This window comes from Malania oleifera, chromosome 5 (genome assembly GCF_029873635.1).
Source record: "Malania oleifera isolate guangnan ecotype guangnan chromosome 5, ASM2987363v1, whole genome shotgun sequence".
Lineage (NCBI taxonomy): Eukaryota > Viridiplantae > Streptophyta > Magnoliopsida > Santalales > Ximeniaceae > Malania > Malania oleifera.
This window is the reverse complement of record NC_080421.1, coordinates 112,756,893-112,772,627: the sequence shown is the minus strand read 5'-3', so window position 1 is coordinate 112,772,627 and position 15,735 is coordinate 112,756,893. Positions and strand designations below refer to the sequence as shown.

At 39.3% G+C, this 15,735-nt stretch overlaps 1 protein-coding gene across 5 annotated transcripts in view; it reads right to left on the bottom strand.

Moving 5' to 3' along the window:
- The window catches only part of LOC131156522 (uncharacterized), a 138,813-nt gene that overhangs the window by 79,411 nt on the left and 43,667 nt on the right, over positions 1 to 15,735 (bottom strand). For all 5 annotated transcript variants that reach the window (XM_058110282.1, XM_058110280.1, XM_058110281.1 and 2 more), the window contains one exon: positions 5,426 to 5,552. In XM_058110282.1, coding sequence (XP_057966265.1) covers positions 5,426 to 5,552 — 127 coding nt within the window. The remainder of the gene's footprint in view (positions 1 to 5,425; positions 5,553 to 15,735) is intronic.

Here is a 15,735-nt window from a genome sequence, read left to right as displayed (position 1 = left end):
ATACTGTAATTAAAAGTAAATTTGGTCGGTCCCTTGTGCACCTTTAAGATATCTCAAAATTGAATTATAGCATCCCAGTGACTTGTTCTCAGGGTCAGGGAATTGAGAAACTAACTCACAACACTTGTTGTGAAGGATATATCTGGTCGGGTGACCATGAGATAATTCAACTATCCAACAAGTCTTCTGTATTAACCTGGGTTGGGCAATAAATCACCCATATATGGCACTAACTTACTTTTGGATCCATGGGTGTATCAACAAGTTTGGATCATAATAGCCCCATCTCATCTAAAAGATCAAGAACATACTTTCTCTGTGACAATACAGCTCCTATAGGAGATCTCGATACTTCTATACCCAAGAAGTACTTCAATGGTCCCAAGTCCTCGATTTGAGGAAAAGCTTTGGGTCTTGGATGCCTTGATCATCATCACCAGTGATCACAATGTCGCTCACATACAGAATAAGCAAAATCCTTCCAAATGGAGTATGACGATAAAAAATAAAGTGATCTAGTACACACTGATGAAGGTCAAACTCAAGTACTACAGCACTAAAAAACAGACAAACCATGCCCTTGAAGATTTTTTTAATCCATACAATGATTTCTTAAGTCAACATATTGAGTCTGACTCCCCCTGAGCAACAAAGCCAAGTGATTGCACACAATCTAACAGCTATAGCTTCTAGATAAAGTGGTATTTTAACATTAGGATTTGGCACTTGAATATCTCTGGTGTTTTCTCTTGTAAATCTATTTTTCTCTCATTTAAACTAGTCCTCTCATTCATTCCCCCTTTCAGTCAAAGGAGGAAAGCTAAAATTACTTCAAAGGCAAATGGTTTTGTGTAAAGGCTATCCTAAATACAATTAACACCAACATGTACTAAAAATTAGAAGAGCATGTATTTTTCTCTCGTTTAAACTAGTCCTCTCATTCATTTCCCTCTTTCGTCGAATGAGGAAAGCTAAAATTGCTTCAAAATCAAATGGTTTTGTGTAAAGGCTATCCTTAATAGAATTTACACCAACAATGTACTAAAATTAGAAGAGCATATATGGCTCTTCCTCCTCATGGGAATCCTATCACAGACTCATGCTAGCGAACCTCATACCAATTTATTTATTGCTTAATGGCTTGAGATGTATGAATCAATCTTGCAAAATTGTTGGCATACTATTTGGATTATCCTCAATATTTGAAGGCAGTTTTGTCAATTGGTTATAAAGGCTTTAAGAGCCAAAAAGAAGAATGAAAGAGCAAATTGGAGAACTAATAGGCCATTTATGATAACCTTACCAATTTGTAACACAATGCCCAAACCCAAGTCTTCACTAAGATGTCTTTCCAAGTTTTGGAGCCAAAAAACAGTTTTTCTTTTGGCTTATATTTCTTAAAAATAACAAGACGGTGACATGACTTCATTTTCTTGGATTTCACTCACTGAAAGTCGCTAGACTAGGATGACGCCCCACCAGGGTTTATGCAATCAAGGGATCATGATCCATTAGGATTCCTTCCACCTAGAGGATGGATCTTGTCGTACATACATTAGAGTAAAGTACATTCCCAATGCTCAAGTCAACCCAAAAGAATGTAACAAACTTCTGGAGGAAGAATATCACATTGCCCTGTCTCCATAATGGAACCAATCTTGAAGGTAAATAAGCAGCGATCATGGACCTTCCAGTTGGTATTATTCACCCAAGCAATTTTATATGGTTCGGGATGAGGCTCAAATTCCAAATTTAACTTCTTCACAGCTTCTTCAGAAACTACACTTGTGCAACTACCAGAATCAATAACCAAAGTACAAAGTCGATTTTGGCATATCACCTGAGTTTGAAAGATGTTGGTCTGCCTCCAATCCTCTATCCGTTTAACCTTATGGGAAAAGAGCATATGTTGAAGCACTAAACAGGCTCTCAAATTGCCATCATCTAAGTCACTTGGAATTTATATTTCAGCTTCAACTACTTGAGTATCATCATCTTCATCTTCTTCCTTTTCTGCAACAGCCATGAATTGGTTAGGACATTGTGCAGCTCAATGTCCAAAACCTTGATATTTAAAGCATTTGAGTGATGGTTGGCTCTTAGAAGTAGTTCCAGAATGCTCAGGAGTCTTCCAAGAGGTATTAGTCCGAAAACCTTTACCCAATTGCTCAACTGTCTTCTCTCGTACCACTCCACTAGTACTCTTCTCAAACCGAAGGGCTGATGTAGCTCTAGGAGGTTTGCTTTGCATGTCCTCCTCAATCTGAGTGGCAACCGATTTGGCATCCCCAACTGTGATGAGAAGACACGCAGCAAGTTTGGAGGCAATTGCTGGCTTCAACCCTTTTTTGTTCAAAGCTATCATAACATCCTCCTTCCATTCTATAACAGCACGAGTAGCTAAGTGATAGAATCTACGAGTGTACTCCTTCACTGTCTTTTCTTCTTGCTTCAAATCAAAGAGCTGGATATGCACACGCTGCTTATAACTGGGAGGCCCAAATTGCTCTTGAATGGCTCGCTTCATCTCATCCCATGTTGTAATCTCACCAAATCTCCTTCTTCTAAAGATTTCCCTTTGTTTAGTCCACCAAATTCAAGCAGTTTCCTTCAATTTTATTCAGAAAAGTACAACTTTCTAGCCTCATTTATGTCATGCCTCGGAAATAGTACTCCAAAGAATACACCCAATCATCAAATTCATCAGGGGAACCATCACCATTAAAATCTGAGACTTCTAGTTTAACTCCCTTAGTCAAATGATTATTTCGGCCTTCACACAACTCTCAAAAGCATGAGGGACGGCAGCTATTCCACCATTTTATTTGGTAGGAAATTCCACAGGCCATTTACCTAAGGCTGCAACTTCGGTTGTTAGCCTATTCAAAGCAAAAAAAATAGTTTCCAAAGCATTTTCCAAACTCCACCGTTGCAGACAATTCAACATTGGTCACCATGATGCACTTACAACGCAAATCACAAACTTCACTTTCAATTATTTAAGAATAGTCTTCAAGTCACCTTTAATCTTGAGTATCATGCAAAAATGAAACAAATTCACTAGAAGAACTCACAAATAGCAGCAATAAAACCTGACTTTTGATGCTGGCAGCGACAATTTCTAGGGTTTCATGCAAAATTATCGCACATGCTTATACAATTTCAAGTTAGGAACCAAAATATCATGCTGAAAATGAAAACATCATGAGAAAACAGCAATTTTCTCGTGGCTGGGAACCAATTTCTCGCGATTCTGGCAGCAGGAGGGAAGTCCGGCAGAATCCCACTTGCATTCGCCGGCGCATGGGGAGCGAGTCGCCAGCAGCGAATTTTGGGCAATGATTTTCTGGTGAGCGGTAGATCAAAGGGTGGTGAGTCGAATGATGGTGGTGGTGGTGTGTCAAGAAAAACTCTAGCAATGGCAGTTCTTGAGGCGGGCGGTGGCTGGAGAACTTCAGGTGGAGCATGGGGCTTCACAGCTGGTCAGTTGGTGATGATGTTATGAAGGGAAAGGTTTCAGGGGCTTCTTTTTTTGGTGGTAAGGGTTGTGTTGCAGGATGGTGGCTCGGAAGTGAAGAATTGGGGACATGGCTGGAATTTTCTGCAAAGTTCTGAAACTGAAGAACTGCCTTTGGTTTTTTTTTTTTAACTGAAATTTCATAAAGGAAATGATGAGACGAGAGAGTAACAGAGAAGAAGAGATTAATGGAGAGATTGGAAGATGAGGAAGAAGAAGAAAAAGAGAAGAAGATGGAAGAAACAGAGAAATTAATTGCTGGACAGAGACTGCTGCAAGTAGAGGAGAAAGCAACAGAATTTAGAAATCAGAGAGTTGAGAGAATTATGGGAGAGAACTAAGAGAAGAAGAAGAAGAAGAGAAACAGAAAAGAAGCAGAGGACAGACTGCTGCTAGGGAGCAGGGAATTATGGACAGAACAGGAGATCAGAAACAGAGAAGAAAGAAGATGAAGAAAAGGAAGAAGAGGAAGAGAAGAGGAGAAGAGTGAGGGAGAATGGATAGACTGAAATAGAAGAATGGAGATCAAAGTTGGGCTATGATACCAAATGACGCAGGGGCAGCATCAAGGTTCTGCAGCCATGGAGAAAATAGAAAAGAGGATGGAAGGGGAAGGGAGGAAAGAGGAGATACAAGGGGAAAAGTCACGTTCAATTCAATTCACATTCACCAATGACTGCCTGCAACATGGCTTTTCTTCCCAGCAAGCTTTACTAAATTAAAATCACTACCTACAATCACCTGGGCAAACAAATCCATAAACAGCATATAACTCGCTCTAGAAAAAGTACCGAAAAGTAGGTCTATAAGTACTATAAACAGAGGTTAACCACATAACCCCCACCTTTAACATCAAACAAATCAAAAGGGGGAAAACACTTACAAGGCAGTCAATTCTAGAAGGGGAAAGAGTATCCTAAACAATAAGAATAGCCACAGCTGCCCCCCTAAGAGGGCTTTACACCAACTCTACAAAAACACCTAGCGGGACTTGAGGCTCTGTTTATTGTTGTTATTCTATGGCCTTTTCACTCTATTTGGTGTTTTTTCAACAGCTTCTTTAAAGTAATTCTTCAGAGTGAGTTGCAGAGAAATTCAAGAGATTTATGTCTTTAAAATTGTGTTTTTCATATTTCCTGTTTCTTTATCTTTTTTATGTATTTGTTACATGGAAGATACCATGGACTGCTCTTCGAATCCTCTTTCTTCTCCTAATATTTTTTTATACCAAAAGAGAAAAGCATATATTGAAAGTTAGGTGCACTAGAAATGGTATTCTTGACTCGTAAAAGATGATAACTAAAAACTGAGGTGACAGACAAAGTGGTTTGGAGATGTGCATAACCTGCCCGTAAAATCATTTATCTCATGCTTGTTTTGGGGGCTTGGCTGGGCTTGACTAGGCCAACCACGCTTAGACTATGTTTGATTCAACACAAGTGTGGGGAAAGACTGGCCATGGGTGGGCCTTAGCCCATTTACATGGTAACCAAAAGGATTGGATTGCCATTTGTTTTTTCTCTTTTTTCTTTCCCAATGTTGTTCTTTTCAATAGAAGTATTTTGGCCTTTTGAATGATTAGTCTGTCCTTTATAGATGGCAACCAAAGAGGGACAACTGTGGTAGCTGGTCCAGTCCAATTCCATAATACTAAGCACCGAAATGCACACACCCGGATGTTTTAGACAGCAAATTGAAGGCTCAAAGACAGAAAAGGAAATATATGAACAGAACCAAGAAAATGCAACCATAAAAGTAGGACAAGACAGATAGTGTTGACAATATAGAGCATCACAGCAATACAAGATCGGTTCAGCAGACACAAAAGGACAGGACCAGACAGATTGTGTGGACATGGTGACAGCATAATCTAGAGAGAAGTATGAAGTATAAGGCAACGAAGACTACCTGAAGCTCCTGTTCGATTTAGGTAAACCAAAGTAGCAATCACCATCCCAGTTGTGGTCCGTCCACGCCCCATTTGACAGTTAAAAATTATCTCTGTATTTATATTTACTTGAGAAATTCTATGAACCTGGAAACAAAAGCAAGTAATTGAGTTTTTGTGTCATATACATGAACATATTTCAAGGATATCATTTATGATGCCATTCACATTTTATTTACAGAACGTAAAATCTAATCTAAATATTCTTGCTGTGCAAACTGAGGTCAGTGCACAGATAGAGATGAGACTTCTACCATCAAAATCTATGTCTGGATAGTGTAAAAGGCCGTCTCCGGGCCACAAGGCACCCTGCTTTGCAAGGTAGAGGGAAAGTTGTCACTATGTACACAGCCTTACCCCTGCTTTTATGCAGAGAGGCTGTTTCCCTGGACTCAAACCCGTGAACAAACAGACGCAAAGGATCAACCTTACCATTGATCCAAGGCTCCCCCTCTATGTCTGGAAAGTGTAATTTTACAAAATATCAAGAACAACATCCACACTCGTACATTTAAAAAGAGTGCTTATGTCTGCCATTTTTAGGCATTATTGATGCTCCTTGGACTAAGAATGTAACAGTATTCTTGTGATCAGATACAAAAACATACAAATTAAGAAGAAGGTACAGGCCAAGCATTGGGTGATGTTCGAGGCCTACTCCACACTGTTTGATCTTGTACTCTACTACCACAGTTACATAGGCAGCACTGCACTCCTCTCACACATTAACAATGCTTGGCAGCACTACTCCCTCCACCCTGACCTCCATATGAAATTATATATATACATATACATATACACACAAACACGCACACATATATACATACATACATTCATATATATGTAGAGAGAGACAGAGAGAGCTTCCTATCATAACCATACATATACAACCAAAATATATTAAAAACAGTCACAGAGTATAACTATCAGGTTAAATTTGGATGAACTATTTTGAGTAAAAAAACTGATGATTATATTCAGAAAAATATGAAACAACTCAAATCAGCTCATGGTTTTGTAAATTTCCACAAAATTGTCTAAATTTTCGTCAAAATTTCCGATTTCCCTCACCCTCGAAATCAAAATGGCACTCAATTTCCATCTTGCAAAATTTCCATCGAAATCTCAACGAATCATCCAAAATTTATCGAAATCTTGAAATTTGAGTTAGCGAACTGGTTGAAATTCTACTATACAGTTGAATTTCGTCAACATTCAAATGAGCGAAATTGGAGTGCGTGAAATTTCTCTCTTTTTATTTATAGAAACAAATATTATTTACAAGTCCCTTCTGAATATATGAAAATAAGTTACAATGACCATTTTAATTAACCATATCATGTCTAAATTACATTATTTGCATACTAATAATTTAAATGATTTATGAATTTCATTTGGTATAAATGATTGTTTTCCGTACATTATCTTAAAATATGTTGATTACATACTTTTTACAACTTTTCTATCGACCTCATACAAACTAGATGTAATTAATTGTAATAGGGGGGCCTAAACTTATACTATAATATACGTATCGTTAACCATTTCTAAAGTTTTACAAAGAATTCCATGCTTTACTACTAATTTCTGTTGTTTTTTTCAAATTGACATCAAAATCGAAATTTCCATACTTTGGAGCTTTGAAATTTGAGTTGAAATTGAAACTTAAGATCTTGGATGAGCTCACATAAACCTATCTTAAAACACAATAGAGAGAAAAAAAAACCATTATAAAGCTACATTTTACAAAAAAATATGTATATAAAAATGTCGTTATATTTGTACTAACCCAACAACCAGGAAATTTGTTAAAGTTAAAACAGCTAACTTACTCAACCAGCCAAATATTTGGATAGAAGAACCCAACAAGAACACGAGAAACAACCTATATAACGTTAAACTCACATTAGTTAAGTGATGTAGCTAAAACGTGGCAAGCCAAGCAATTTCAAGTACCTTTCAGGTGTGTTAAACTACCTCTTGGCCCAGAAGCCCATGTTTTGAGGCAATGTGCCAACAATATCTGACGAACAACCCCATCTACCCTCAAGTGCAGATACATTGCACATGGATAAGCACACAAACAAATAGACAACTGAGAAAAAATACGAATATAGGATGAGATTTAAATCCAAAACCTTTGACCACCAAAGCTGTGTTGGAGCAAATGTCCAAAATCTAGAAGTTACAACAAATATATCACCTAGCCAATTTTGTAACACTGAATCCCTCTTTCCTGGCCACGTATCTTTCAAGCCAAGAAAAAAGGAAATCTTTACCTGGTTATATGAATCCAATTTTCGTGAGACCACGTTAAACAATGAATTAGAACCCAAAGCTATTGACGCTACTGAATCAAACATCACTATCCACCAAGCTAACCAAAAAAAAATATAGATGTCAAACAAGTATATAAACAACCCAAATTCACTCTTCAAAAAATCTTCTCACAATAACAATCACAATTTTCTTACAATAAAAGGAAAATATAATAAGGATGAAGAATAAAGCTATTACAACCTTTAAGAGGACAAGAATTCCTCAAAAAGAGGAACAAAATAGCCAAAAGAAAGAAAGAAAATGGCAAAGAAAAAATAAAAAACAAATTTGTTAGAAGATTTTAAAGCATAATATGTATTGTTGGACACAACGTAACAGCTGAAGATTTTAGGTAAAGAGGAAATCTAACATGGTGTCAGAGCCATGGTTTCCAAGAGTTCTCAGGTTCTACTTCTAGTCTTGTTGCCCATGTTTAGAGTAAGATTGTTAAAAAATTATCAAGTTCCCACATGGGTGTTATTTATTGTTTATCTGTCCACGTGCAATTGGGCTGCACATGCGGGGGAGTGTTAAGGTTTGATATACATTATTGACCAACAACCTAACAAGTTAAGCTACTACGCAAGTGGTAATCTAACAGAAGATAAGTTGTTATTTTTATTAATTAGGTAGTGCAAGTGGAGATATTTTTATCCCTCACATCCTATCATAAAAAGAGGGCAAACCTAGAGCTGTACAAAAGATCAAGGGGACAAGACACAGGAGCCTATGAGTTGTAATTAGGTAGTGTGAGAAGGGGAATTTTTGTCCCTTACAACTTCTTCTCCCTCTAACCTCTTCTTCTCTTCTCCCTCTCTAATCCTAAATTTGTTTAGGGTTTCATCTCCTCTGCTCAGCTACGAGGAACTCACGTGGGTGTTGTATGGCTCAACAGAATTTGCTAATTTAAAGACAGTCACATACTGTTTCTTTCAGCCTGCTGTCACTATTCCGATGCTTCCTCTGATTGGTTGTCAAGTCATGGTGTGACGAGCTAAGCTTGTTCAGGGCATTATGCTTGCCTGTGACCGCTTATCTCGTGTGCTTTGGGAGTGTTTCCATCATAAATACTGGTCGTGTTATTTTCTCTGCGAGTAGAGTTCTTTGTAAGCAAATAAGGCACGCATGATCTCGGCACTTTGAATGTTTCCTAGCGCCATGAATTATTAATACAAAAACCTCTTTAGGGGAGGGTGTGTTCTCCTGTCATTCAAACCACCAGCTAGTGTCACGTGCTTAGCCTACTTGCTTTCCTCCGCGAAGTACACCAATGTCAACGGAGAGTTGTTAATGAATTATCGTTTGCTTCAATGTTTACTACTTGCTTGCCATGACGTTCATGAATGATACTGTTTCCGCTGCTATTCGAATGAAGTTATGAAAGTGCTTCGTGGATGAATGTTGGTACGATAAGGCTGGCTAGTTAATAAGATTTTTAGGCTAGCCCGCACGGCCCTTCACAAGGGTGTGAAAATAGTCGGACCGTGACACTTGGTATCAGAGCTAAGTTCGTGACACTTGGCTTCACAGCCCAAGGTTGAGTTGCTATGTGAATTCAATTGCCTTCATTGTTGGATTTGGAAAGCTTTGGTAAGTGACAACAACCAACACTATGGCCGTGGAGGTGGCCTAGAAGTGATGGGATCACAAAAACATCAAGCAAGTTTGATAGGCGACCTGTCAGAGGACTTTCACCACACAGTTGAAACTTTGCAGTCACGGATGGCTAATCTGGATGCAAAGGTCAATCTATTGGTTCTTGCTATGGGAAACTCCAACACTCCGGGAGTTAGCAAGACTAAGGTACCAGAACACAGGACGTATGGGGGTGCCCGAGATGCCAAGAGGTTAGAAGGACTTCCTTGTTGAATGTGGAGCAGGTACTTTTCGCGCGTGTGAGGATTGCCTCAGAACAAGCGAAGGGTCATACTGCGACCATGTACTTGGTTTGTGATGCCAAACTATGGTGGCGTACCAAGTATAAAGAATTTGAAAATGGACTGTGTACTCACAATAATGGGCATACTTGAAAGAAAGAGAGCCACCTTCAGGACAATTCGTTCCTTCCCCTGAGAATGTTGAGTACATGCAATGGAACTGAGAGATCTCAGCTACGGGAGGTTCCACGTCAGGGAATATGTGAAACAATTTTCTGCTTTAATGTTGGCTATTCGGATTTTCGGAGAAAGGACATTTGTTCATTTCTTGAGGGGATGAAACCGTGGGCAGAACTACTTCATAAGCAAAAGGTTCCAGACTTGCAAACGGCACAGCAGCTACAAACGCTTGACTTATTACGCTAGTGATGAATTAACCTCTTCGTCAAACGTTTGCGCGAAAGGGAACAGTGAAAGTCTTTCAGAAAAGGAACCCAAGGTGGGGGAGCCACTCTAATCCTCACCTCAAAGGAAGCTTCGTCATCTCAAAGGTTCAACACACTCAATGGAAAGGGGAAAAGTAAAATTTCGTGTTACTTGTGTAGTGTAAAATTTCGTGTTACTTGTGTAGTGGATCTCACAGAGTGAGTGAATGTCAACACAAGGGACTACTCAATGTCTTACAAGCTTCTACTTCGAGAAAAGGGGTGGAAAGCGAAGAGGAAGAGGATCATGCCCCAAGGGTGGGTTCAGTGCGGTTCGTGAGCGCATTAGAAAAGTAGGCAAAAGCACCGAAAGTTACACGAACAAAAGGGTTAATGTTTGTGGACTTGAGGATAAATGGGAAGAGTACTCGCACTATGGTGGATACGGGGGCTACTCATAATTTTGTTTCACAGTTGGAAGCATGGAGACTCAACTTATCCTTAGAGAAGGATACGGGACGTATGAAAGCAGTTAACTCTGTAGCCCAACCTACTCTGGGAGTAGCCAAGCAAGTGACTGTAAAGCTTGGACAGTGGGAAGGTTATGCGAATTTCACAATGGTGCCATTGGATGACTTTCCAGTCATTCTAGGAATGGAGTTCATAAGGGGGACGAGGGCAGTGCTGATGCCTTCGGCTGGTTCCCTATGTCTGATGGGAGATCACTCGTGCATGGTGCAAGTCGTTGCAACGAAAGGAGACGACGGGAAGTCCCTTTCAGCCATACAACTCAATGAAGGATTGGGTCATGGTGAGCAAACACATCTAGCCACGGTGGTGGTAGACAAAGAAGTAGGCCAAGAGCTGGAGCCTACAACCATCCAATTAGTATTAGATGAGTACAAGGAGGTGTTGCCGAATAAGCTGCCTCAAAATTTGCTTTCACGACGAACTGTGGAGCACGAGATTGAGTTGTTATCAGGAGTGAAACCACCTGCTAAAGGGCCATGTCGGATTGCGCCTCTTGAGCTAGTAGAGTTGGGGAAACAGCTTAATGAAGTGGAAGCGAGATGTGTTCACCCTTCCAAAACACCGTTGGGAGCATCGGTGTTGTTTCAGAGGAAACATGAAGAGCATCTACGGAAGGTGTTCGACAAGCTGAGAGGAAACACTTCGGATGTGAAGAAGGAGAATGTCTCTTTCGCTTAGTGGAGCAACAAATTCCTTGGTCATGTGGTTTAACAAGGTCGTATTCGGAGGGGTATGCAGAAGGTAAGGATGATTCAAGAACGGAAGATCCCCACGACAGTGAAGGAGTTGTGTTCCTTTCTTGGCCTTACTAAACATTGCAGGAAGTTCGTTGAGGGGTATTCGCGGAGAATGACTCCAATGATAGGACTACTGGGGATGTATTATTGGCCGCACATGCGGGATGATGTGGTTGATTATACCAAAACTTGTCTCACTTGCCAACAAGACAAAGGAGAGCGGAAGAAGTATGATACTTTCAGGGCCGCACCGAAGTACTGTTCAACAGAGGAGACAACACAATTGTTCCTTGTGACTGTTGTGAAACACTGAGGTATTCCCCAAGTTATTATTTGTGACCAAGATTTAATGTTCACTGACAATTTCTTGACAGAGTTTTTCAGGATATTCAAGTCACATCTTGATATCTCTTCAAGTTATCACCGACAGACAGACGAACAGATGAAGAGATTCAGAGAGCTACTGAAAGAGTACTTGTGCCATTTTGTCAACGACAACCAAAAGAATGGCGTGCAACTACTTGATGTGGCTCCGTTCTATGGCAATGCCCAAAGGAGCTCAACAACCAACAAGAGCACTTTTGAGCTTGTTACAAGTCAGCTACCGATGTTACCTCACACAGTGGGCGAGCCGTACAGATGAAAGAGTCCCAGGGTGTGCATCTTCACCAGAGAATGGAGATTGAATGCAAAGTTTGCCTGAACCTATCTGGAGAAAGCTTCTAAGCAGATGAAGAAGTGGGCCGATCAAGGGAGAAGACCGCAGTTTTATGTCAGCTGCCTCAAGCCGTTCAACGCCAACACCAATGACCTGAGCAAAAGTCAATCAAACAGAGCAGAGTTGAAGACAGTGCAACCTGACAGACATGAAATTGAAGAGATCCTTGCAGATAGAAAGTTCATATCCTCAAGGAAGAAGCGGCAGAAGTTCCTTGTGAAGTGGAAGTGCCTTGATGACAAAGAAATCAGCTGGATTTCTGCGGAAGATTTGAAGCCGTTCGTGGACAAAGTTTAAGTGTACCTATCGTCAAATTCTACGAGGACGTCGACCACATAAGTGGGGGAGAATGTCAGGAGCTAAGCTTGTTCAGGGCATTATGCTTGCCTGCGACCGCTTATCTCGTGTGCTTGGGATGGGTTTCCATCATGTAAATACTAGTGTAGGGTTATTTTCTGCTAGTAGAGTCTTTGTATGCCAAATAAGACAGTATGACTCCTCGGTCACTTTGATGTTTCCTAGTGTCAGGATGATAATTACAAAAAAACCTCTTTAAGGGAGGGTGAGTGTTCATCAGTCATTGTAAAAGTCACTAGCTATTGTCAACGTGCTTAGCCTACTTGCCTCCCTCGCTAAGTACACAATGTCAACGGAGGATTTGTTAATGAATTACATTTGCTTCAATGTTTACTACTTGCTTGCCACGACTTTCATGAATTGATTACTGCTTCCGCTGCTATTTGAATGAATGTTAATGAAAGTGCTTCGTGGATGAATGTTGGTAAATGATAGGCTGACTAATTAAACAAGAGTGTATTAGTTAGCGCCGCACGGCCCTTCGCAAGGGTGTGAAAATAGTCGGACCATGACACATTGTTATGATGTTGCAAGCATGGTCTTAAATTTCCATGAAATTGTCAAAATTTCTAGTTTCCATCACCCTGGAAATTGAAAATGGCAGTCAATTTCCGTCTTGCATTATTTTCATCGGAATCTCAACGAATCATCCTGAAATTTATCGAAATCTCGAAATTTCAGTGAAAACTTGTCGAAATTTTACCTATACGATAAAATTTCATTAAAATTCAAATAAAAGATTTAGGAGTAAAGTGAAATTTCCCTCTTACTTTATTTATTTTTATCGAAACAAAATATTATTACAAATGCTTTTGAAATTATATGAAAAAAAAAAAACTTACAGCAGCATTTTATTTAACCATGTCTAAAATTATCAGTATTTTTATAATAAATAATATTTAAATGATATATGAATTTCATTTGTTTTAGCTAAATATGTTTGTTGTACATTATCTTACAAATATGTTTGATACACATACTATATTACAACTTTTCCACCTCATGCACAACATAGATGTATTTAACTTAAAATATATTAGTCCTATTGTTAACCTTTTCTAAAGTTTCACAAAGAATTCCATGCTTTACTATTGATTTCCGTTATTTTTTCAAATCGAAATCGAAATTGACATTGAAATCAAAATTTCTGTCAAAATTTGAGTAGAAATCAAAATTTAAGACCTTGGTTGTAAGCATACATGACCTTCTGGTCATACCTGTATATGCTCCTAGCTGCTACTAGGCTGTTTATTGAATGCTGCACTGCTGTTTAAGTTCCTGCAGTTCTTAGTTGTGCTCTGCTCTGCCCTCTGTGCTCAAAAAACCAACCTTGGCAGTGAGAGAATATTGCTGTATGTGATTTCTTCTAAGATATAGTAAACTCAGTGTGGTTGTTGTAGCTGCCTGTTGAACATTTGGGCCTTTCAAGTTCTGGAGTGCTGTTCTGCGCTAGCATGTGCTGCCCGATTCTGAATCATTGCTGAGTTGTTCATTACCCCAGTACAGGTGTCTGTAGACTCTGGTGTATTAGGGGTGATTTTGATGGCCTATACAGAGAAAGCTTCTGCCGATACTGTTAATGAGCAAATCACAACCATCAAACTGGTTGTAAACTCACACTACTTGGTGCGACCAGCATTCAACTCCATCTCCAAAACCAAGGATTGTGCAGATTGGATGGACGAGAATGACATACAGTGTTTGGTTATAACAATATATAGCTTGTGTGATTGTAAAATAATAGCACAGAGCCACAAAGTTTTACAGAAGTGATATTTCATAGAACAATCAAAGCCATGTGGATAAAAATCAAACTTGTCTTTTTGAATGGTATGAGAAGTTTTTCAAATATGACCCAGACGGTAGATCCATCAGTTGAGTCGTGAGCTCAACCAATCTGTGATCATATTTTTTCCAGTCGAAAACATCCAAGAACGAAGCATATGCTAGAAGTCAACAGATCCCAGAAACAGCTCTCACTCCTCTACTCAAGCTTTTTCCTGTGACAGCCATGGTCGGCATTACCGGATATTGTACATTTGTGAGTGATAATCTTGTTACTAGGTGTAGCAAGAAACAAATTACTGTAGCAATATCCAATGTCAAAGTGGAATACTAAGCTTCTCGTTGTTGTTAGTGAGCTTGTGTGGTTGGACTCTAATATTGTATCAAATATGGGATCCTTGGTAACAAAACCCATACATTTTTTTGAGATACCATTTATATTAATGACAAAGCACATTCAGGTTGACAGTTGTTTGGTCAGGGATGGAAAGGTTGTAAGGACTCCATTTATGAAATATGTTGATGGGATTAAGTTAGGAATTAATAAAAGGCTTTATCCCACCTTGTCTAGTTGTTGTAACAAGCTGGGGATAGGTAATATCTATACGCCTCTAGCTTGAGGAAGAGTGCTAAAAGAGAATATACTGTTTCAGTATTAAGACGGTGGGAGTGAGGAGGGTATGGCCCTCACATCCTATATTATTAATCGACAAAGAGGAACAGCTGGATCAGTATGTAAGATACAGGGGACTGCCAACTGACCTTCTCCCTGTAATCTCTTCTTCTCTTCTCCCTTTTTAAACCAAAGTGGTGTATTCTCTTCCTCAAATTTAAATTATTTCCTTGAAACTTAAATTATTGCAATTTTCCCAAAAAAAAAAATTACAATAATAACAGTAGAAACTAAGTAACAAAACCCTGCTTTCAAACCCCACCATTGTAATTCACAAAACACTGCGAGTTTACAAATTCCCGCCAGCTTTCCTTCACCTACTTATGCCACCATCCAGACAACCTTCATTGCCAGTTTTGCCACCAGAAACAAACAGCCATAACCCCATCTTATCCAGTAGTTATTTGAGCTTCTAAATCCTTCCCACTAATCTCCCCCACTATAATAGTCAAATTCCCCCATATACATTTCTGCTCTTTACCCAGTCCATCTTCCTCAAAAATAGGAACTCTCTCCAAACCTTCCATAGGAGATGGCAGCACATACAATAAGTCACCAAGTAATCTCATACAACATATCTCCCTTACTTGCAACATCACTCTCATTTTCTAACATATCTCCCTCACTAATCTTCTTATTTGTGTTCCCTTTTTTGAACATTAACATCCACTAGCACTGCTATTCAACGAGAATAAACTTTACTGTCCCCAGACTTATCACAAGTATTTCCTTTATCAGTACACACACAGGAGCAATATTACCCTAGATATTGTCCTAAAAAGTTTTGTGATCCTCTGTAACCCTTTCCCCATCAACAGAACCAAAGGATGTGCATAGGCCAATCTCCT